This window comes from Capricornis sumatraensis, chromosome 6 (assembly GCF_032405125.1).
Source record: "Capricornis sumatraensis isolate serow.1 chromosome 6, serow.2, whole genome shotgun sequence".
In the NCBI taxonomy this organism is placed as follows: Eukaryota; Metazoa; Chordata; class Mammalia; order Artiodactyla; family Bovidae; genus Capricornis; species Capricornis sumatraensis.
This window is the reverse complement of record NC_091074.1, coordinates 78628841-78652169: the sequence shown is the minus strand read 5'-3', so window position 1 is coordinate 78652169 and position 23329 is coordinate 78628841. Positions and strand designations below refer to the sequence as shown.

The window sequence follows — 23329 nt, the reverse complement described above, 5'->3', positions numbered from 1 at the left end:
GTCTGCCCTTGACACACATTCTCAAGACCGTACACACTCCAGTTGTCCTGTATCTGATCCAAGGTCCAGTATGGCCTTAAAGAGCCAGAGGCCACTCTAGAAGATTTCATGTACTTGAGGAAAAGGATAGGAAGGAGTCTGTGTCTAGGAGGAAAGAGATTCCTCACCATAACCAATGGTGCTATTGTTTAGTCACTATGTCCTACTCTTTGCGATCCCATGGACTATAGCCTGCCAGGCCCCTCTGTCCATGGGATTCTCTAGGCAAGAATACTGGAGGGGGGTGCCATTCCCTTCTCCAGGGGATCTTCCCAACCCAGGGATCGAACACACATCTCCAGCACTATAGGCGGATTCTTTACCGTTGAGTTACCAGGGAAGCCCATAACCAAGGATACCTGTGTTTTATTTATTGACACTTTTTAAAAAAAGCATTATCATCGTTACCTATCTTTTCTTACTTGCTATCCATGCTAACAAGCAATAACCAAAAGAAAACACAGCTTTCTTTGGCTATGACAAAATGTTGTCATTTGCTCAAAAGCAGGGGGTGCCATAGGAGCCCAAATAAACCCCTGAATCCAGGAACTGGGCAGAAAATGCTTTCTTTGACGTAAAACCTGACAAGAATCCACGTAAGCGGGTGAGGTTGGCCATCTGTGAAATCCTTTGTAGTCAAGAATCAACTTGGGATGATTTGTGTGTTCCTAGTAAGATGGGTGTTTTCCCAGCTTTTGGCAGGGGAAGGGGGGTGCTGCCCTAGGAATGCAAGTTTTGAAAAAGAAACTGCAATCTTGGAAACACTCACACTTCATAGCAGGAAGTATCATAAAGACAGCTGCTTTGGGTGACTAATAAGAAATAGACCAACATCAGAAACAAACTAGGGGGAGGGGGGAAGAGATGGTTAGTGAGGACTTGTCAGCCTGCTTCAGGCACAAGCTACGGGGCAGAAGTTCTACAGCTAATGAGCAGTCCTGAGCCACTTAGGATCAGGTCCAGATTGGAGAAGGAAAATTCAGATAGCCCCTCAGGCTCTATGTCCATTACAGGATCTTCTGTCCTGTGGTTCTGACCCACTCATCCCCCACTTACCCACTCCCCCACCCCTACCGCCCCACCCCAAGACAAAGCATCCTGGGCAAACAAGTTTGGGCCATTGTGCCAGGAATGCAGGCCTCCATGATGCACCAGGCTACATCATGGGCACCCTCAGGCCACATCTCACAAACAAGAAACAGAGCCTCTGACATTGCCCAGATGAGAAAGAGAGCCTGGAGCTGAGAAGATGGGCCTGTCCATCTCCCTCTGTTACCTGGTGTGACTCCCCACCACGTACACTGATAAGCCATCATCTGCTAGAAGCCCAGAAGCCCATACCAAGGTCTCCACGAGGTCCAGACTAGGGAAGGGACTTGCCCAAAGTCACACACTTCGCGATAGAGCTGGCAGCACTGACTACACCAGGACTCCTGGCTTCCATGGCATGGTGCTGCCCTTGGCCAGGTGTTGGTGTCAGGGAGGATGCAGGCTGTGATGTGAGTAGTTATACCAAGGATTCGACTGCGGAGTGGGCAAGGCAAGAGTGGGGCCCATACCTCGAAGGGGTGCCTTCCTCCAGAAGCCGTCTCGGACCTCCACGTAGTCATACCAGCACAGGCGGCTACGGTACAGGTCCATGGACGTGAAGTTCAGAATGATCTGGCAAAATGGGGGAGGAAGAAGGTTACACTGCTGCCCATGCTTCGCTGACCTCACCCATCAGTCCCATGACCGCCGCCTGCCTTGTAAGGCCATCTGCCATGGGTTATAAATAGTTAAAAGTTCTAGAACTTCCCTGATGGTCCAGTGATTAAAGACTCTACCTGCCAATGCAGGGGACATGGGTTCAATCCCTGGTCCGGGAAGATCCCACACACCACAGAGCAACAAAAGCTCGTGCTCCACAATTACTGAGTCTGCATGCTGCAACCACTGAAGCCTTCCCACCCTAAAGCCTGTGCTCTGGAACAAGAGAAGCCACTGCAGTGAGAAGCCTGGGCATCGCAACAGAGTAGCCCCCGCTTGCCATGACTAGAGAGAAAGCCAGTGCTCAGCAACAAAGACCCCAGCGAAGCCAAAAATAAATTTAAAAAAAATAGTTAAGAGTTCTAAAAAGGAGCTCCTGGCACAGAAATGTCCCTCCTCCCCAGCCATCTGCCAGTTCTAGTCAGCATTCTTCCCAGACATCCCGGGCCAGGCCTCACTTAAAATGCACGACCTCACTGAATATATGTTTGAAACCCAGGGTCTCATTTTACTGCTCTCCTTAGTTAAGGAGCCGTTGCTTAGGGTTACACAAACCTAGCTCTTCTCGTGGTCAACTTAAATAATATAAATTACAGCATCTTTAGAGGGAAGAGGTCTCCTTGGTGATAGGAAGGGCCCAGGACAGTATTTGGGTACTGGGGGGTCTGAATGGGAATGCAGGGTCCAGAGAGGAAGAGCAGAGGTCACCTGTCATCACATATTTATTAAATGCTGGTCCTGAGCAGGGGTCATGCTGACCGCTGAGGAGACCATCAGGTCTGTATGCCTCTAGTGAATGGGTTTGAGATACTCAACTATACAGTATAGTTGAGTATACACACACACACACACACATACACACACACACACACACACACACACATCTCTATCAAGGAAGTTAGGACTTAGAAGAATAAGACATGCATTAAGTCCCACCTAATGAGGGACTTCCCTGGGGTCCAGTGGTTAAAAATCCTCCCTGCAATGAAAGGGGACACAGGGGAACTAAGATCCCACATGCCTCAGAGGAACTGTGACCGTGTGCCACAACTATTGAGCCTGCAAGCCACAACTAGAGAGTCTGTGTGCTACAGTGAAAGATCCCACCTGCTGGAACTGAGACCTGAGGCAGTCAAATAAATCATTTTAAAAAAGCATAATGTTAAAAAGATCACTGAGTGAAAACCCAGTCATTTGAGCCTGGGTTTGAATCTCATCTCTGCATTTCTTGCTGTGAGTCCTTGGGTAAATCACTTGACCTCTCTGAACCTCAGTTACCTAGTACGTAAAACAAGGAAAGACATCTCACCCTGACACAGCCCTTCATGGGTATAGGCACTGCCCTAAGCACCTTCTGCACATACTCATTTCGGCCTTTGAACTCATCAAATGTTCACCTAATACTGGAGGGACCTCTACACCTTGGTAAGTACCAAGTCTCCCCAGGAGGTGGGCTCATGAACAGGTAGAGAAGCACACTTTCTTGCTTAGTAGTTTCTGGAGTGAGCCCTGAAGCTTGCTATACTTTCTGAGTCCAATAAGCAGGGACTCCAGAGAATGCCCCCCTGCCCATCTGCAAGGCATGTGCAATGAGCATGTGAAGCTCCACGGGGCCCACCTGTTAGGTGCGAACTAGATTCCCTGCTGGAGGAGAAAGGGACAAGGGAGTCCATCTCCCCTCTGGCTCCCTGCAATGTAAGAGGCAGACAGAGTGGAGGCTGGAATGAAAAAGATCCCATAGCTTCCAGGATGGCTGAGATAATAAAGAATCTGCCTGCAATGCAGGAGACCCAGTTTCAATCCCTGGGTCAGGAAGGTCAGGAAGATCCTCTGGAGAAGGGAATGGCAACCCACTCCAGTATTCTTGCCTGGGAAATTCCATGGACAGAGGAGCCTGGTGGCTACAGTCAATGGGGTTACAGAGAGTCAGACATGACTGCGTGACTAACACACAGAGTAGAGGCTGGAATGAAAAAGATCCCACAGCAGGCGCTGGCAGCTGCTGTCTGCAGCCAAGGTCAATGCTACCACTGGTCAAAGAAGAGCTCCTGGCTTATGGTTACTTTAGCATCAACCCCGTCAGAACTCCTCGTGATTTCACCATCGACTTGCATGATCCTTGCCATTTTCTGACCTCTGCATTCCCTGTCCTCCTCTCTCACCCTCTCTCTGCCCCTTCCCAGCCAATACATCATGCCCTAAATCTTGTTAACATTCTCAGTCTCAAACCCAAGGACCCCATTCTCTGTTCATGTGGCCCATTCTTTCTCACTCACTCCTTCTGTGCATAGAGCCCAATCCTTCCAATTTACTACAACCTTCAATCTACTGAGTCCATCATATTTTCACTGCTTTTCACCCCCATTTATTCACATGTCATCCTGACCTAGTTTGGAATCCATGGTCCACCTTTTATCTTTTCTTTTGATTCATACATGAGTTTAAATATGTTTGTACTGGGGAGGCTTTCATTAATTTTGCTGCTTTGATGTAATCAAGTGGGATTACAAGAGGTAATCAAGTGAGATCATGTTTTGAAAACATGAGTACACTATATTACTCTTTTTTGGGTTTGTTTGTTTGTTTTTTTTGGATACACTGCACAGGCTTCCCAGGTGGTGCTAGCGGTAACGAACCTGCCTGCCAAGGCAGAGGTTATAAGAGACATGGGTTCAATCCCTGGGAAGATCCCCTGGAGGAGAGTATGGCAATCCACTCCAATATTCTTGCCTGGAAAATTCCACGGACAGAGGAGCCTGGTGGGCTACAGTCCACGGGGTCACGAAGAGTTGGACACGACTGAATTCACACATACAGCTTGCAGGACCTCAGTTCTCTGACCAGAAATTGAACCTGGGCCATGGCAGTGAGAGCCCGGAACCCTAACCAGGCTACCAGGAAGCCCTTCAAAAGTACACTATATTACTCTTGCTGATGATGACTAATCACCATCGGGAGTATCATCATGATAAAAAGACAAGTCCTGACATTTTGAAAAACTGAAGTCGAAAATCTGTTCCAGCTCTTGCTCTAGAGCCAGTGTCTTATTACCCAATATTTTATCTTTTCAGAAAATGATCAAATGTGACCACAGAGGAAGTTTAATTCATTATGGAATCCTTGGTGCATGGCACATAGTCGTTGCTTAGTAAACATTTCTTGACCAGAATTTTGCTTTCTAGAATTTGTTCTACAGAGAAACTTGCCTAAGTGTATAAAGATATAAGTGTCAAGGTGTTTATTTTGGTAGTAATGAAAGGTTGGGAAAACTTAGAACAGTGTCCATCAAGAAACCTGCAGGGTGGGCTTCTCTGGGGGCTCGGTCATAAAGAATCCTGCCAATGCAGGAAACATGGGTTCGGTCCCTGGTCTGGGAGGATCCCACAAGCTGAGGAACAACCTAGCCCAGTCACCACAACTACTCTGCCTATGCTCTAGAGCCGGGGAACCACAACTACGGAGTCCACACGCCACAAGCCTGAAGCCTGTACACCTCGAACCCATGTTCTGCAACGAGGGAAATCATTGTAACGGGAAGCCTATGCACGGCAACTAGAGCACAGCCCCCACTCGCTGTAGCTAGAGAAAAGCCCGTGCGCAGCAATGAAGACCCAGCACTGTCAAAAATAAATAAAAATAAAATTATATATAAAAAAGAGACCTGCAGGGGGTGATTAAATAATTAAATTGAGATGATGGGATGCCAAGCAGCCTCAAAAGTGATTGGGCTAGATAATATATGTGCTGACATAGACCGATGACCATGATTTATTGTTGAATGAAAGGCAAGTTACAGAAGACCACACACACACTAAAAGAGTCTGGAAGGACATCCCAAGTGTTACCAATGCTTAGTTACCTCTGAGGAGTGGCATTCAAAGGATAATCAAATGGAGAAAGTTCATTTTTTAGCTGAGGCATTTCTATATTGCTCAAAATTTTAATAACATGCATATGCTATCTTTATATCTAGCACACAACAAAAATATCTTTTAAAGAGTTGCTAGATGGGGCTTCCCTGGTGGTCCAGCGGTTAAGAATCTACCTGCCAATGCAGGGGACATGGGTTTGATCCCTGGTCTGGGAAGATTCCACATGTAACTGAGCCACTAAGCCCGAGAGCCACATCTACTGAAGCCCGTGCTCTGTAGCAAGAGGAGCCACCACAATGAAAAGCCATGCTCTGCAACTAGAGAAAGCCCGTGTGCAGCAACGAAGGCCCACCACAGCCAACAAAGAAAATCAATCTTAAAAAAAAAGAGTGGCTGGATGGAAGAAGGAATGCAGAGGGCCAAGTGAGGGCTTCTTGGCTCCTAAACTTACTCTCTTAACCACTACTCCACGTGGCTTCTCTGAGCCTGCCAATCAAGTCTGCTCAGCAGCTGCACGGAGAACAGCAGCCACTTTTCCTTCTTCCCCGGAAACAACCGTGACTCTGTCCAGGATGGATACATTCAGGCCCCCAAAAAAGAAACCACGCCCGGCTGGCAGAACCCTACCAGGCCCACCCGAAACCTTCCACGGGCAAGAGGAAGCAGAGGTCACCACAAGTAGGAGGAAGAGACCTGGGCTGGCGGTCAGGCGCATCTCATAGGGAGGCGCAGCTGTGGCTATATTGAGACCGGAGGTGTCCAATTAAGAGTTGTAACGACTTCTGTCATGTGGAAACAGCTGTGCTCTGGTGGCAGGGGCACTGCCCTTTGCCAAGGAAAACCTGGCCAGCTCTGCCACTTCCTAGCTGGTGACTCTGGCCCAGAGCCTGACTTTGGGCCTTGCTGTCTTTGTCTGAAAAATGGAGGCGATCATAAGGATTCCACTGGGGAGTCGTGGGGAAAATGCAATAGGGGTGCAGCGTCCCCAGGTGAACCTTGCATGTGGGAAGTATTCCTCATGCGTGTTGAGTGGTCTCAGGGAGGAGCTGGGAAAACACATCAATCCTCGGAGACCAGTTGGCTGGCCTCAGGCAGATCTTAGGCCCATTATTGAACTCCTCTGTTTCCTTATTTGCAAGATGGTAATGGTAATAGTGAGCTTCCCTGGTGGCTCAGCAGTAAAGAATCCACCTGCCAACGCAGAAGACATGGATTCAATCCATGGGTCAGGAAGATTCCCCTGGAGGATGAAATGGCAACCGCGCCCCCAGTATTCTTGCCTAGGAAATCCCATGGATGGAGGAGCCTGGTGGGCTACAGTCCATGGGGTCACAAAGGAATCGGACAGGACTTAGTGACTAAACAACAATGACAACAACAAATGGTAATAGTACCTGCCTCATAGAGTTTAGGGGAATTAAATTACTACATGTAAAATTTAAGACCTTGTCTGACACCGGGGTCAAACATACACGTCACACATCCGTATGGCAGTGTATGTCACTCAATATATGTGGATTTTACTCCTAGAGTTGAGTTTAGATAGTCTGATATTTGGGTCACAAGATAGTCCACACCAGAATCCAGGAAAATAGATGGAGGCAATTGAGGCACCCTCCAGTACTCTTGCCTGGAAAATCCCATGGATGGAGGAGCCTGGTGGGCTGCAGTCCATAGGGTTGCTAAGAGTTGGGTACAACTGAGCGACTTCACTTTCACTTTTCACTTTCATGCATTGGAGAAGGAAATGGCAACTCACTCCAGTGTTCTTACCTGGAGAATCCCAGAGACAGAGGAGCCCTAGTGGGCTGCCGTCTATGGGGTCGCACAGAGTTGGACATGACTGAAGCGACTTAGCAGCAGCAGTATTCATTAATCAGTTCAGTTCAGTTCAATTCAGTCGCTCAGTCGTGTCCGACTCTGCAACCCCATGAATCGCAGCACGCCAGGCCTCAATAGATCAGGACTATAGAATGGCCCAGGTGGTGCCGTGGTAAAGAATCCACCTGCCAATGCAGAAAGGATGGGTTTGATCACTGGGTCAGGAAGATCTCCTGGAGTAGGAAATGGCAACTCACTCCAGTATTCTTGCCTGGAAAATTTCAGGGACAAAGGAGCCTGGCAGGCTAGTCCATGGGGTCACAAAAGTCAGACATGACTGAGCACACACACACACACACACACATACACACACAGAATGATACTAGCAGCTAACACTGAATTCCTACTATGTTTAGGCAGTGCCCTATAAGCATCGTATGTACATTAACTTGTTTAACCCTTGTTATCCACCCCGTGAGGGAGGTACTATCACCAGGCCCATTTTACAGATGGGGAAACAAAGGCTCAGAGAGCATAAGCAACTTCCCCAACATCATACATCCAGTAATGAGCACAGCTGAGGGACTTTCCTGATGGTCCAGTGGCTAAGACACTGTGTTCCCAAAGCAGGGTGCCTGGGTTCGATTTCTGGTTGGGGAACTAGATCCCACATGCTACAGCTAAAGATCCCACATGCCGAAACTAAGACCAGGCACAGCCAAATAAATACAAATAAACATATATATTAATTTTAGAATTGCAGTGCTAAAGAAGATGCTTGAGAGTCCCTTGGACAGAAAGATCAAACCAGTCATCCTAAAAGAAATCAACCTTGAACAATCATTGGAAGGACTGATGGTGAAGCAGAAGCTCCAATACTTTGGCCTCCTGATGTGAAGAGCCAGCTCACTGGAAAAGACCCTGATGCTGGGAAAGACCGAGGGCAGGAAGAGAAGGGGCGACAGAGGATGAGATGGCAGGATGGCATCACTGGCTCAATGGACATCAGTTTGAGCAAACTCCAGGAGATAGTGAAGGACAGGGAAGCCTGGTGTGCTGCAGTTCATGGGATTGCAAAGAGTTGGACATGACTTAGCAACTGAACGACAACGAATATATATATTTTAAAAAAGAACACAGTTGAGAGTCAAACCTAGGCTTAAATTCTGGCTCTTAAACTTATGCCTTTAACCTCTATTCCCTGTGGCTGTCCCAGGCCTACCAATCAGTTCTGCCCAACAGCTGTACAAAGAAAGAGCATCAACTTTCGCTACATCTCCTTGATGCCCCATGCCCTTCAGTGCCCAAGAAAAGAGACTTAGGGGTGGACTCAGCCCAGACCTTGCAGAGGAGGGAGGAGATGGGTCATCTCTGCCCAGCTGGGGAATGGGAAGTAGGGGTTAGGGAAGGCCTTAGACAGGAGGCAGAATTTGGGCTGGACCTTGAGGAAGAGTCAGGATGTCGGAAAGTAGGGATGGGAAGGAGGGTGGAGACGCCAAATCCAAAAAACATTGTATTCTCTTATCTTCTTGGCTACTCTGCAACAATTGACTCTCATGTCCTGAAACCACTCTCCTGCTCATAAAGGAGTTCCCTTTGTTGCCTGGGAAACACTGTAAATACTCTTCAGGGCAGCTGCTAATCACTTGCAGCGTAAAGGCTTAGGGATCCTCAGAGTAGTCCTCCAAAGTGGCTCTTTCATCTGTTTGACATCACCGAGACTTGCGTGATTGTACAAGATAAGATTCACATATCACGTGCATTGCTGGCAATAAGCTGAGAACTGGGAGGTGAGTGAAAAACAACCTCTCAGGAGCCAAAAAGATGTCAAAGTCCATTTGCTAATGCAGTTGGATTTATTTAAGGTTTACTGTTGAAAGAGTAGACTTTGGAGTCAGATAGCTAGAACTGAGTGCTGGTTCCACCACTGCTACCACAGCAAACTTGGCCAGGTCTACTTCTGCCCTTTGAGCCTCGAGACCCTCCTCTCTCCAACAGGGATAACAGTACCTACATCACGACACTGCTGTGAGGAATAAAGACATCATGCAAATAGGATGCCAATACTTTGCACATAATTGGCCACAGGGAGTGGCTGTGACAGCTTTATGATGCCATCTTCTTCTATTCTCCCCAGCCTTTAAATGTTTCTGTCCCTGACAGTTCCATCTTTCATTCAGTTATAATTCTATGGTTTCAACCAGGACCATGGGTATACTTTGTGTGTGTGTGTTAGTAACTTAGTCGTGTCTGACTCTTGTGACCCCATGGAGTGTAGCCTGCCAGGCTCCTCTGTTCATGGAATTCTCCAATTGTGCCTTGGTTAATCTGAATTTTTTTTTTTTTTTTAATCTCTAGCCTACTCCCAGGAGCACTGGGCACACTGCTGAAAAAGGATGGTGAGTCTTGTGGGAGTTATGGAGGAAGCAGACTCAAGGCATACACAGATTTTTCTAAGGCAAGCCCACATGTCCACTAGAGTAGGGGTCCCCACCCTAATTGCCAGGCCATGGCCTGTTAGCTATATTGTAGGAGGTGAACAGCAGGCAAGTGAGTGAAGTTTCATCTGTATTTATAGCTACTCCCCATTGCTCACATTATTCCTTGAGCTTTATCTCCTGTCAGTTCAGCCATGGCATTAAATTTTCACAGGAGAATGAACCCTATTGTGAACTACGCACGCGAGGGATAGAGGTTGCACACTTATGAGAATCTAATGCCTGATGATCTGAGACAGTGATGCTAGCGCCAGGGAGTGGCTACAAATACCATCATTAACACAATAAATGCAGTGCACTTGAATCATCCTGAAACCATCCCTCCCACCCTGGGCCGTGGAAACACTGTCTTCCATGAAACCAGTCCCTTGTGCCAAAAAGGTTAGGAACCCCTGCTCTAGAGACTAGGGCCAGCCCATATCAGCCCAGAGCAGGAAGGGAAGAAGTGGGTCCTGACAAAGTTGCCCTATGCCTTCTGACAAAGCAAACCTCCTAAACAGGAAAGAAAGGATGCTCTACCCTTCTCAGTGTTCCTCAGGGCCAGGGACTATCTCGGGCACCTGTCCATCTCCGGTGCCAGGCCCAGCGCCAGGCACAAAGTGCCCAGACAACACTGTTGCTGAAGGGCACTTAAGTAGTTGTTGTAAGAACGGAATAGGCTTTGGAATACATATAGTACTACAATCGCAGACTCTGATATCATAATCCAGGTTCTACGAGATCCTGGGCAAGTTAGTTTTTCTAAGTTTGCTTTCTTATATACAAAATGAAGCCAGCCCGAAGTCCCTGGCAGTCAGATGGTTAGGTCTCTGTGCTTTTACTCCAAGGGCTCGAGTTTGATCCCTGGTCAGGGAACTAAGATCCCACAGGCTGCATGGTGCAGCCAAACAAATAATAATAATAAGGCTAACATTAGCACCCAGCCTTTAACGTTGTGGGGCTAACTAAAAGACATAACACAAAGAATTTAACATGTGATTGGCTAATCATTATGCTCAGTAGTCATTACATGTTGTTATTATCTGTGGTAAGATTTCAAAATTCCTCAGTAGAGGAATGAAAGAATCCAGGGCAAGGTCAGTACAAGACAGCAAAAAGGACTGCAATTTTTAAGTCAGATTCAGAACAAGGAGAAGAACAAGGAAGGGATGGGCTCACTGTTGAGGGACGATGGTAGAAAACTAAGCAAGAGAGACAGGGAATTATTCAACTCTCAATGAAAGTTTGTCATAAAAAAGGATAATCTTCAAATTACAAAAAAGTAAACATCATTTGAAAAGGAAAGAGAAGCTCAATAATATAGGAGGAGAGTCAGCAAGCGCCTATTTAAATTGGCTTTTGTCTCTAGACTTAAAATGACATCAGAGGACATTCAAATAACTTGCAGATGTGATCAGTGTCTGTAATCTTGAGAAGTCAGAACAGAATCTTTCCAACTTTCAAAAGGGGTGTGTGCGAGAATGTACGTATGAGTGTTTGGGGAGGAGAGTTTGGAGTTTAATTCTGGGAATTGCAAACCATGGAGTTCAATGTTAATCCCCAATTCAACAGATGGTCTGTGACCATTTAAAATAGACAGCCTGTGACCATTTAGAAAAGAAACATTTGATTGCTAGGAGCCAGTCTGGGTTCACTGGAAACAAGACACATTAGACAAATCTTACTTCCTTTTTAAAAGGAATTTTACCAACCGGTGAAATAGTACTTATGTTTGCTAAGGCAATCCACCCACCTATTTGGTATTTATTAATCACTTCCTATGTCAAAGACATACAGATGACACAGGCCTGGTCTCAGAAGCGGCTCCTACTGTGGTTGGTCAACCCAGTGGTGACCTGTGGCTGACTGGTAATGACTCTTAAAGTAGTCATTGCTAGTGGAATAGCTCTGCCTGAAGCCTGCAGATTACTGGGTCAATGTCAATTCAGAGGGAGATCTTGGAATCTGCTTTGATTCATGTTCTGTTCAATATTTTGATCAAAGGTTGAGTTTGGAAGGCCCAGAAGACATGCATATCCAATGAGCTCATGACAGAGTGAGAATGGTGGATGGTGGAATTCTGATTCAAAATGATCTTGAGACCTGTTGGAATAAGCAATGTGACTGATAATAAAATCTAACCCAGCTCAAGGTTGCACTAGAACATTAAGTACCAAGTTCCAGTCAAAGCAAATAAAGCCTGAAAAGCTGTGGGTGCAATAAAAATATGAAGGACATGGAAGGCCCAAGGGTGGGTGAGAGGTCCAGACTCCACGTGAAAAGCCTGTGAATGGATCTGAGAAGCAAGTAGAAACATGCCTAGCACATAGTAAATGCTCTTCCTTTAGCGTTTGTATACAATTATCAGTAGAAGCCTCCCATCCTCCTGGGCTTCCCTAGTAGCTCAGATGGTAAAGAATCTGCCTGCAATGCGAGAGACATGGGCTCAGTTCCTGGGTTGGAAAGATCCCCTGGAGCAGGGAATGGCCATCCACTCCATTATTCTGGCCTGGAGAATTCCATGGACCGAGGAGCCTGGCGGGCTACAGCCCATGAGATCACAAAGAATTGGACACGACTGAGTGACTTTCACACTTTCCCATCCTCCTGTGGGGTGAATGAGCATATTTCCCAGGAAGGTCATTCACAGCCATAAGGACTCAGCTCTCCTACTCGGGGGTCCTGGCAGAGGAAGTAATGCTCAGTTACCTTCTCCCCAGGTGTGACCGAGATACGCCATACACAGTGCATGTGGGCAGAGTAGCCATTGGGGTACTCGGGGGAGGAGAAGTTGCCTGTACTGTCCTGCAGGGTCTCTCCACAGGCTGTCAAGGAAAGGAAATGATCAGATTGCTTGCTGCAGGTACCCAGACCCCGCAACCTTCTGGCTTCTCGTCCTGAGCCCTGGTGCCCTTTGGGGGACAGGAGACTGGTTGAGCAGAGGAAAGAGTCTGGGATGATTCTGTCCCTTTAAGATCCACCTCCTTCTCCTCTTTTTCTACCTAGTGCCAGGGATGCCCTGTTGTCAAGGCAACAAGCCTTCCAGAGTTAAGGTCAAGCTCCTTGGGAGGGCCTCACTCTGTCTCACTTCCTGGGAACTGCTCTGCACACACCGCCCCCCCCCCTTTGGCTTTTTCTACTCCCACTGCCCCTCACTCTCAGAGACCCTCAGAAGGTGGGTGGCTCAGCACCTCCCCACTAGATCCAAGCCCCAGTTTGGGTCTGTAACTTGAACACTGCTCCTACTTGGGTGACCCCTCCTCAGAAACCAGGCTGCCTCCGACTTCTAAGTCTCACAGCTTCAACCTTCTTGGCCCCAGGGCCTGCCCTCCACCCCACCCTGTCCCGTCCCCATCCCTGCCCTGACCTGGGCACTTGTAGAGCTTGCGTGCCTGGGCAATGTCCCCCTTGCTGAGTCGTGTCCTCTGGCCAATGGGGGGCTTCACCCCATTCACCTCGTACTTGGGAACGATGGTATCCAGAAAGATGCCCCTGGGGAGGAGAAGAAGCCCAGCCTGGGGTGAGAATCGATCGGAAGGAGGGCGGCTCGCCTGCATGCACCCAAGGTCACGACCCTGCTAGAGCCCAGACATTCCTCAGCAGGGTCGGGGACGGGTGGAGACATCTCACCCTGTCATTACACTGCCCACTGACCAGCTGCCACTCTGCTCCGTGGCAGCCACGCCACAGGGCCTGGGGGAGCCCCGGGAACACTTGGGAGGTCGAGAACACAGACCTAGGAGGCCCTGGGGACCCACCCGTGCCCTAGCTCTGTCTGGCCCACCTCCCAACCCTGGGAGACCTCAGACCCCCTAGTCAGCCGTGTCTCAGCCCTGCTTCTGAGGCCCCTGGTGTGTATCAGCCCTGCTGACACCTCTCCCAGGACTACCCAGGGCCAGCCCTTCTTCCTTCCTGGTGGCACCTGGGACAAGGCCAAAGGGCAGGTTTCACTGTGGCCAGACCAGACCCCAAAACAGCCCCTCCAGCTCCTGACCCATCGTGTCTCCTGTCCCCCCAGTTCTTGCCTGCTGGGTCCCGGGTGTTTCCATCTGGGAAGATCAGAATGCAGGCAGAGCAGGCAGCCCTCCACCTCCCCAGGGCCCCTGACTCACACCCAGCTGGGTAGACCTCAGCAGGAGCTGGGGTTGGACTGGTGGGAAATGGGTGGTCTGTGGGTGGGGGCTGGGGTGACCTCACTACCCTTCCTTGGTCTATTCCCTCAGGTCTGGAGGCAGGAAGAGAGGGTCTAGAAGGAGCGACCGAGGAGAGGGGAAGGGCCAGTGTCTGGGAGAGCAGAGATGGAGGAAGAGGGCAGAGCCAGGCGTGGGAAAGGCCAGGCGTGGCGGGTGAGGGAAAGCCTGAGGAGGGGGAGGGGCAGAGTGCCATACTCAGCCAAGGAGAAGCTGGGATGGGGAGGCTGGGCCAAAACCGCTGGGGGTTCTGCCTGTGGTTTCTGGGAACCTATGCTTAGTCACTCAGTCCTGTCTGACTCTTTGCAATATCCCCTGAACTGTACCCCATCAGGCTCCTCTGTCCATGGGATTCTCCAGGCAAGAATACTGGAGTTGGTTACCATTCCCTTCTCCAGGGGATCTTCCCAACCCAGGGATCAAACCCGGGTCTTTCCCACTGCAGGCGGATTCTTTACTGTCTGAGCCACCAGGAAGCCTGGGCTCAGGATAAAGAGTAGGTGTATATGTGCTCATGAGTTAGGGAGCAGGGCTGATCCAGGACAGAAGCCAGCCTTTGTACAGATCAGTCAATTACCAAAAGGCAGACCCACCAGAAAAATGTGCCCCCTTTGGCAGATGGTTGAGGGAAAAACTCAGCTCCCTCGGGCTGATACAGCTCTGGGGCCTTGGCATCCCATGTGCCTGGGCAGCAGCTGGGTTTCACCCTCCTGGGCCCACTGTGCCCAGTACTAGGTGAGGAACCTAGGCCCTGGGAGTCCCAGTCCTGCCACCGATTCACTGCAGAAGAGAACAGCAGGGCAGGCAGCACCCATGGGTCCTCAACCACCCAGGGGCTCACTCCTGTCCTCACTGATGACCCCAGTGGGGCAGGGTAGTGCAAAGTGGGAGGTCTACAGAGGGCAGGGCTGGGCTGCCCCAGAAGAGGGGGGCCCCAATCTCTCACCTGGAGAATGTGTTCCGGGCATAGTGCATGATACTGTCAAAATCATAGGTCTCCCCCAGGGACTCCACCTCCTGGACCTCCATCTTCAGGAAGTTATACTCCTGCCCTGTGAAGACCAGGAGAAGGGAGTGTGGGATGGGGAGGGGGTGGGAGCGGGAGGGGGCAGGTATGTGGGGGTTGCAGCGCTACCTCTTTAGGGTCAGGGATGGGGTCCCCTCTGCTCTTGAGAGGTGACCCCCTACCTGGGGGTCCAAAAGCGACCCAGGGAAGCCTTGGGGAGAGACAAATCTCTAGAAGAGTCTGTCCAGCAGGGTGTAGGTGGGGTGAGGATGTGCTGGAGAAATGACTCAAGGGACGATAGAAAGGAGGCGCCCATTTCTAGAACCACCGGGGAGATGAGAGCAGTGAAGAGGGGAGGAGAGGGAGGAAGCAGGAAGGGAGGGAAGAGAGAGCATAGTCGGGAGAAAGGAGAGAGAAAAAACCCTTTAGAGGACAGAATAGGCAGAGAGCTGAAGACGGTAAAAGTGAAGAGAAAGCCTAGGGAAGCATGGAGAAAGGGCCGACCCCTCCCCAACCCCCACCCTGAAGACCAGGTGGGTTCTGGCTGCTCCAGGCAGCCCTGTGTGCAGGACCTAGACCTGTCCCGGCCCCCATCTGACAATGGATTTGTGGTCCCTGAGCTGCCACTGACCCAGAGAAGATGTTTCAGGGGGAGTGTTTGGACCCCAGGCACAGCTGGGACTGTAATACCACGTTGAGCAAAGGTGATGGCTTAAGGGAGCAGCCCCCACCCTGACCAGGGACCCTGGAGGGGCAGGCAGAGGTCTGTACCTGGCTGGATGTTCTCCCGCACGATGGAGACGTGGCGGTCTCGGTCGGGTCGCGTGTGCTCATGCCAGAAGCCGATGACGTGACCCAGCTCGTGGACCACAATGCCAAACTTGTCACAGTTCTTGCCGATGGAGATGGCCTGGGGGCCCCCGCCACGGCGGCCCACGTAGGAGCAGCACCTGGAGGGCGGGGCCAGCTCAGGGGGGCGGTCCCGAGCTGGGGGAGTGCATCCACTCAGGGGCCGGGCGTGGCTGCCAGGGGGGCCAAGGAGCAGAGGGGTGGAGGAAGGGCCTGAGCGCGTGATGCCCGGGTGTGTGCTGGGGTCTGAGCCACATCCGGGGCAGCTCCTGGGGAAATGCCCCCATGGCGGGAGGGGACAGATGACCCAGGGCCGTGCCCGGGGGGACGGCTGCAGTGCCCAGGACCGAACACGGGCTAGGGCGATGGCCGAGGGTACAGCGCCCAGGGGCCCCTGCTCACCCGCAGGGTCGGTAGGTGAACACGATATAGCTGTCCTCGTCCGTGCGCTCCAAGAAGGTGACACAGGTGTGCTTCTCCCAGTGCCTCATGGCCTGCCGGAAGACTGCCCTCTGGCTGCCTGTGGGGACAAAGGAGGCCAGGCTGCCACAGTGTCCAGGTGGGCTCACCTCCCGCTTCTGCTAAAGAGTCAGCCATTCATCAGACAGGCAGAAGGCACCACTCACACCACTGCGCAGGACGGGGCCGTGCCGAGGCTGGGGTGGGGTGCAGGCTGCTCGGGGGCCCCCACCCCCAACCGCCCCCAACATCATGCTCACCAGTGAAGTTGCCCCCAATGACAAAGGGGATGACTCCGTCAGGCCACACCCGCTCTGGTCTGGACGTTGCTGCCCGCCGGCTCCGGGACCGGCTTTTCCATCTCCCACGGCTTCTCCTCTGAGGCTTCATACTAGCGTTCTGGCTGTTGAGGGTAGAGGAGTTTCCTGAAACTGAAAAAGGAAGCCATTGGTAGCAAGAGCATGAAGGGCAGGAGGAAGCAAATGACAACCGATCCTCATTGTCTAGGGGTTCTGTACCTGCCCACTCAGTAAAATTTGTAAAACCCCCAAATCAAGACCATCAGCTCTTTCAAGGTCACTGGCTGTGATGCACAGAGCAGTGAAAAATTTGAGTCACCCAATGTACATGACCTGGGCTGAGCCTGAACAAGGGGACAGGCTGCCTCCCTGTTTCAGCTCATTCTGAAGGTAAGTATCTTCTTCATAATTTAGTTAGCGCCACTTTTTTTTTTTTTTTTGCATTTTTATGCCTTTTCCTGGTGATTTCACTGTCTAAAATGACCCTCCCCTTAACTCCCAGGTACAAGAGGGCTGGGATGTATATACAGAAAATACCTGTGTTAGATAATCTTCATTCAGGCTTGACTTACAGTGCTGTTGACCATGAATTCAGTGTTAATAAATCAATGATATAGCAAATAAGATGTCTTTAAATAGAAACACATATATGACTTGGTTATGTGTTAACAAGTTGATGAAAATGTGACCAGAGGCTTGTAGGAACTTAACCTTGTATTTCTCCTAGGAGTAATGGCTCAGAATTCACTAATTCAGTGTTTGCAGTGACTTTATGGGATAACTAACTATAAGGTTATAGTTATAACCTTATAACTATAAACTGTAACTGTCATGAACAATAAGAATAGACTACAAGTGAATAAGAGAACAGCGGTGTACTCATTTCCCTGGACCTACAGGGAACCTGAGACTAGGAAACATTCCTGCTCAGCTAATGTAAGTGTTAGTCGCTCAATCATGTCTGACTCTATGTGACCCCATGGACTAGAGCCCACTAGGCTCCTCTATCCATGGAATTCTCCAGGCAAGAATACTGGAGTGGGTTGCTGTGTCCTCCTCCAGGGGATCTTCCCGACCCAGGGATCAAACCTGAGTCTCATGCATTTCAGGCAGATTCTTTACCACTTGAGCTTACCAGGGAACCTTCATAATTGTGGAGCATACAGAACTTAATGTCTTCTTTAAATATTCCCAAGTACAGGCCCTCATTTGACACAGTAGCTCTCATGCTGGACTGGGCAAGTGTCACTATCTACATTTGACAGATAAAGAAACTAAAGCCTAAGATTTGTCCAAAGTTAGATGGTAAGTGGCAGGTCCAGGTGATCCAAATCTCCTTTCAGCTTTCCCCTTGTCTTTCCCTTTATCCCATGTATCCTAGTCCCCCCACTAAGGTCAAATAAGCCTTGCCAGTTATCAGGCTACCAGGTCACCCTCCAATGCCAGCTGCTCACTGGCATAGTTTGACCTTTACTCCATGGACTGCCCAGCGAAGATCCTCCCTCATGCAGACTGGACAACTACCCAACACCACCAGAGTGTGCCCAGAACAGGCCCCAAGTGAGAATCCCCCACTTTGGCAAGGGGAGGGTTATCTGTGAGCAGGACCACGTTGCAAAGCAGTGAGAAGGCTGGACAGAACTAAAAGAGCCCAGGGCCTCGACCCCACCCTCCCCTCCCCCATTCACAAGTGCCAGGCTGGCTGGGAGGTGCTTGGACCCACCCCTGACCTTGAAGAGCTTCCAGTCCAGTTGGGGAGAGAGAGGTATAAACCAGTCATTGCAGTGTGATTTGACTTGTGAGATGCTAAAAGTATAAGCTCAGAGCAGAGAGAGCACAGCAAATGGTGGCCTGGTCATGCCTGGGAGACGATCAGGGAAGATTCCCAAGAGAAGCTCTTGAGATGGGCCATGAAGGATGCGTAGAAGCTTGCAAAATGGGAGCAGGAGGAGAGGCCAGGAGGGATTGTGGGGTTGAGCAAAGAACTTCGGATTTAGAGTGTGAAGGCTTGGGTTCCTGTCCTAGTTCTGCCACTGACTAGCTCTGGGATCTTGAGCAAGTCACCTTACCTCTGTGATTCTTGGTTTCTGTACAGACAGTCTCTGATTTATGATGGTTTGACTTACCGTGTTTTGGCTTTATGATGGGACGAAAGTGATCCACACTCAGGAGAAACCATACTTCAAAGTTTGTATTTTAAGTTTCCTGAGCTAGCGATAGGGAGTATCTTCTGAGATGCTGGGCAGTGGCAGCAAGCTGCAGCTCCCCACCAGCCACACCATCGTACCGGGAAACAACCCACACATTTGCAACCATTCTGTACCCAGACTATCATTCTATTTTTACTTTCAGGACAGTATTCAACAATTACATGAGGGATTCATCATTTTATTATAAAATAGGCTTTGTGTTAAGATGATTTTGCCCAGTAATAGGTGTATGTAAGTGTCCTGAGCACCTTTAAGGTAGGCTAGGCTGAGCTACAATGTTCAATAGATTAGGTGTATTAAAAGCATTTTCAACTTCAGCTATTTTCAATTTATGATGGGTTTATTAGGATGTACCGCATCTTGGCTCAGATAATAAAGAATCTGCCAGCAATGCAAGAGATTCAAGTTTGATCCCTGGGTCGGGAAGATCCCCTAGAGGAGGGAATGTCTACCCACTCCAGTATTCTTGCCTGGAGAATTCCATGGACAGAAGAGCCTGGAGGGGCTGCAGTCCATGGGGTCACAAAGAGTTGGACACGACTGAGCAACTAACACTGACTTTTTGACACTTTCAGCCCAATCATAAGGTGAGGAAGATCTGTGCCTGTAAAGTGGGAGTTGTCCTGACCTACCTTTGAAGGTGGTTGGGGACAGTCAAGTTAGATAATGTTTTTGAAAGTACTTCCTAAACTGTAAGCAAAAACAACATGGGTGCTTAGCTTCTGGGTATGTCTACACTTGCCACTACGCTGGAAGGGATAAAAATACACTAGGAGAAGACAAGCCCTTATGCTGGATTCAAGTTCACCACCTCTATCCTGGAAGGGCCTGGCTGAGAACAGAGGCATTCCCTGTTTCTCCAATTCTGGAACCCGTTTCTGGGACAGAGGGGGGCTGGCCCGTACCCAGTGTACCTGCAGCTTTGATGGAAGACCTGCGGGTTGCACGCTGTCTGAGATCCGCAGCCTGCTGCACTTGGAAGGCCCTCAAGTCCTCCTCGTCCAGGGCGATGTCCCCAAGGAAGGCAGCTGGAAAGAGAAGAGGCAAGGACAGTCAGTCCCCCAGTGCAGCACTGACAGCCTGACCCTGTGGCCACCGCCCCGGCCCTCACTGCAACTGTAATCCTCAAATGCCTTCTAAGGAAGAACAGTAGTGCGGGGCCAGCTTTGAGGATCTTTTGGGAAACTCAGGCTCATTTTTCAGTTGAAATCTCATCAAAGCTGATGCTCAGCTCCACCAGACTTCTCAAAGACAGAGTCATTTCACATATTCCATCATTCTTTAGCAAACGCCTAGTAATGTCTCAACAGTAAAGAATCCACCTGCAAAGCAGGAGATGTAGATGGGGGTTGGATCCCTGGGTCAGGAAAATCCCCTGGAGGAGGAAATGGCAACCCACTCCAATATTCTTGCCTGGAGAATCCCACGGGCAAAGGAGCCTGGTGGGCTATAGTCCATGGGGTCACAAAGAGTCTGAGCACACAGTAAGCACCTACTGTGGGCCAGGTGCTACTCTAGTGATTAGCAAGATAGAAGTGGTTCCCACTCGCTTGTAGGAAACTGACCTTCAAACATATACAAGTAAACAAAAACAGAGCTGGAGAATTCCAGGAAGGGATGGGTATTACCAACAAAATCAAAGGCATTAAGAGGACAGAGTGTCTACTTTGGGGGTCCGTAACCTTGGCATTGTGCTGGGCATATGGAATTCGCTTAACAATTGCCATTTCAATTACACTGAGGGAGACCCTATGAATAAAAATGGGAGCAGGAAAGTATGGTAGGGAAGTCAGGACACCTGATGGGCTTGGAGGAAAAGGTTTAACAGTGATTCCTGTTCTGAGTCTCAAGTCCCCTTCTCGGGAGGGAGAAAGATCTGGGGGAAAAGAGTCCCCCAGCCCAGGGCATTTTGATTCCTGGTGCTGTGGGGAGAGGTTTCCTGAGGGGTATGCCCAGCCAGCAGTGGGATTGCTGGGTCATATGGCAATTCTATTCCCAACTTATTTTAAGGAATCTCCATACTGTTCTCCATAGTGGCAGTACCAGTATGCATTCCCACCAACAGTGAAGGGTTCCCTTTTCTTCACACCCTCTCCAGCATTTATTGTTTGTAGACTTTTTGACAATGGCCATGCTGACTGGAGTGAGATGACACCTCATTGTGGTTTTGATTTGTGTTTCTCTAATAATGAGTGATGTTGAACATCTTTTCTTGAGGTTTCTAGAGGGATGGGCTGAACAGTCTGCTTTCTGAGAAATACAGGGGGAGCTGAGCCCTTTGGAAAGTACTTTGGAAGATGCTCAGATGCAAGCTTCACGCTGGGCTGCCGTGGGGGAGGCAGGAGGCGATGCTGGAGGTGGAGCAGAGAGCAGCCTCCCGCAGACCCACCCACAGCGACATCTGTTTCTCATCCCCAGTGCTACAGAGGCCTGGCGGGCAGCATTACACAAACTGTTCTAACCTTGAGGCCTTGCACACAGGTTTTTCCTCACCAGCTGGCCCACTGGGTGGACACACACACACACACACCCCTAGTCATCACCACAGCATCATACACAGGCGTCAGTGCTCTGCCAGACTCACGGTAACATCCACACCTGTGCCATCCAAAAGAGAGCTACAAAAGTCACATAGACAGTCCTGCACACACAAGTAGCACCCACACCACCCCTTCTGGTGGTGGGAGGCACTCGATATACATTTGTTCAAGTGAAGTGTCATGCTGACATACGTCAGGCGTGCAAACATGTGCCAACAGACACTCACTCTTCGACAGGTGTGATCTGGAGCTGGATGGGCAGAATGTGGAATGACTTTAGCAATTGTCTAGGCCAGTGTCCCATTTTATAGATGCAGAAACTGAGGCCCAGAAGGGCAATGATTTAATGGCGATCATGCTGTTAGTCACTACCAAGGCTGGATTTATACCTCAGGCCTCCCAATTCCCAGTCCAGTGCTCACTGCACTCGAGTTTGTCAGCTTGTAGAACCCACATTCTAAATTGTTTTTTTTTAGTTGCTAAGTCATGTCTGACTCATTTGCGACCCCATGGACTGCAGCCCGCCAGGCTCCTCTGTCCATGGGATTTCCCAGGCAAGAATACTGACATGGGTTGCCATTTCCTTCTCCAGGGGATCTTCCCAACCCAGGGATCAAACTCCCACCTCCTGCATTGGAAGGCAGATTCTTTTCTAATGAGCCACCAGGGAAGCCCCATATTCTAAATACATATACACAAAAATACTCATTCAGAAACACACATCCACCAAAAAATACACACATCAGAGACAGTCCTAAAACACACATGCAAAAGCTCCAACACACACAAACCAACAGCAAGTTCCAAACCCTTTAAGCCAGTAATAGTAGCAATAATGACACCTTATGTAAATATCTGTTGAAATTTGCCTGGTGCTTTCCTGTTGACGAAGTGCTCTCACGTTAATGAATCCATTAATCCTGGCCCACCAGGGATATTCCCAATAAGCCAAACTCCAGCCATACACTTGCCAAGGAGCATCCCATTACAAACTCGTGGAGAAATAACCTAGTGGTTAGATTTGAGCCCTCTTCCCTGACTTGAGTGGGCCTTCCCTGGTGGCTGAGTGGTAAAGAATCTGCCTGCAATGCAAGAGCCAGGTCTGACTCCTGGGTTGGGAAGATCCCATGAAGGAGGGCATGGCAACCTACTTCAGTATTCTTGCCTGGAGATTCCCATGGATAGAGGAGACTGGCAGGCTACAGTCCATGGGGTTGCAAAGAGTCAGACACGACTGAAGTGACTTAGCACGCATGCTCACGCCAGCCCTGATTTGAGAGATCAGAACACTTGAATGTGAGATGGGAAACGACTTGGCCAAGGTCACCAACTGGTAAGTGGCCCAGAATTTCTTTCTCCACATGGGAAAAATTTTCTTACTGAAAACATCACCCTTGGTGGCCTTGGCTCAGCAACTGATAGGACAGCAATACAAGGTGCTTCTCAGCTGTGGTCTGAGCAAGGGCATGGGATGGAAGATACACCCCACAGAGGTGGTGGCGGGTCCTATATGCTAAAGTTTACACAGGCACCCAGTGTAAATGCACCTACACCTCTTCTCTCTTTGCACCTCTACACAGACACTGCACCCTCAGGCTCACATAGCCACAACCACAGGCATCACAGGGATACAGTGTGACTGGATATTAAACTCATCTTCGGACACAGCAGCAAAGAACAAGGTCTTTGGAGTCAGACAGATCTGCTTTGAATCTGAGTGATTACCCTCTCACTGACAAGTCACAAAAACTCTTCTAAAGCTCAATTTTCCCCTACATAAAAAAAAAAAAAAAAGAGCTAATAAAAGAATCTGTCTCC

The 23329-nt window shown here is 49.5% G+C and overlaps 1 protein-coding gene across 3 annotated transcripts in view; it reads right to left on the bottom strand.

Annotated features, from left to right (window-relative positions):
* BMP1 (bone morphogenetic protein 1) overlaps positions 1–23329 on the bottom strand; it is a 45621-nt gene that overhangs the window by 17235 nt on the left and 5057 nt on the right. For 2 of the 3 annotated variants that reach the window (XM_068974663.1, XM_068974665.1), the window contains exons 2-9: positions 19886–19999; positions 16723–16893; positions 16406–16523; positions 15926–16104; positions 15095–15200; positions 13326–13450; positions 12668–12783; positions 1599–1701 (exon numbers count right to left, since the gene is read on the bottom strand). In XM_068974663.1, coding sequence (XP_068830764.1) covers positions 1599–1701; positions 12668–12783; positions 13326–13450; positions 15095–15200; positions 15926–16104; positions 16406–16523; positions 16723–16893; positions 19886–19999 — 1032 coding nt within the window. The remainder of the gene's footprint in view (positions 1–1598; positions 1702–12667; positions 12784–13325; positions 13451–15094; positions 15201–15925; positions 16105–16405; positions 16524–16722; positions 16894–19885; positions 20000–23329) is intronic. The other variant, XM_068974664.1, reaches the window with a different exon arrangement.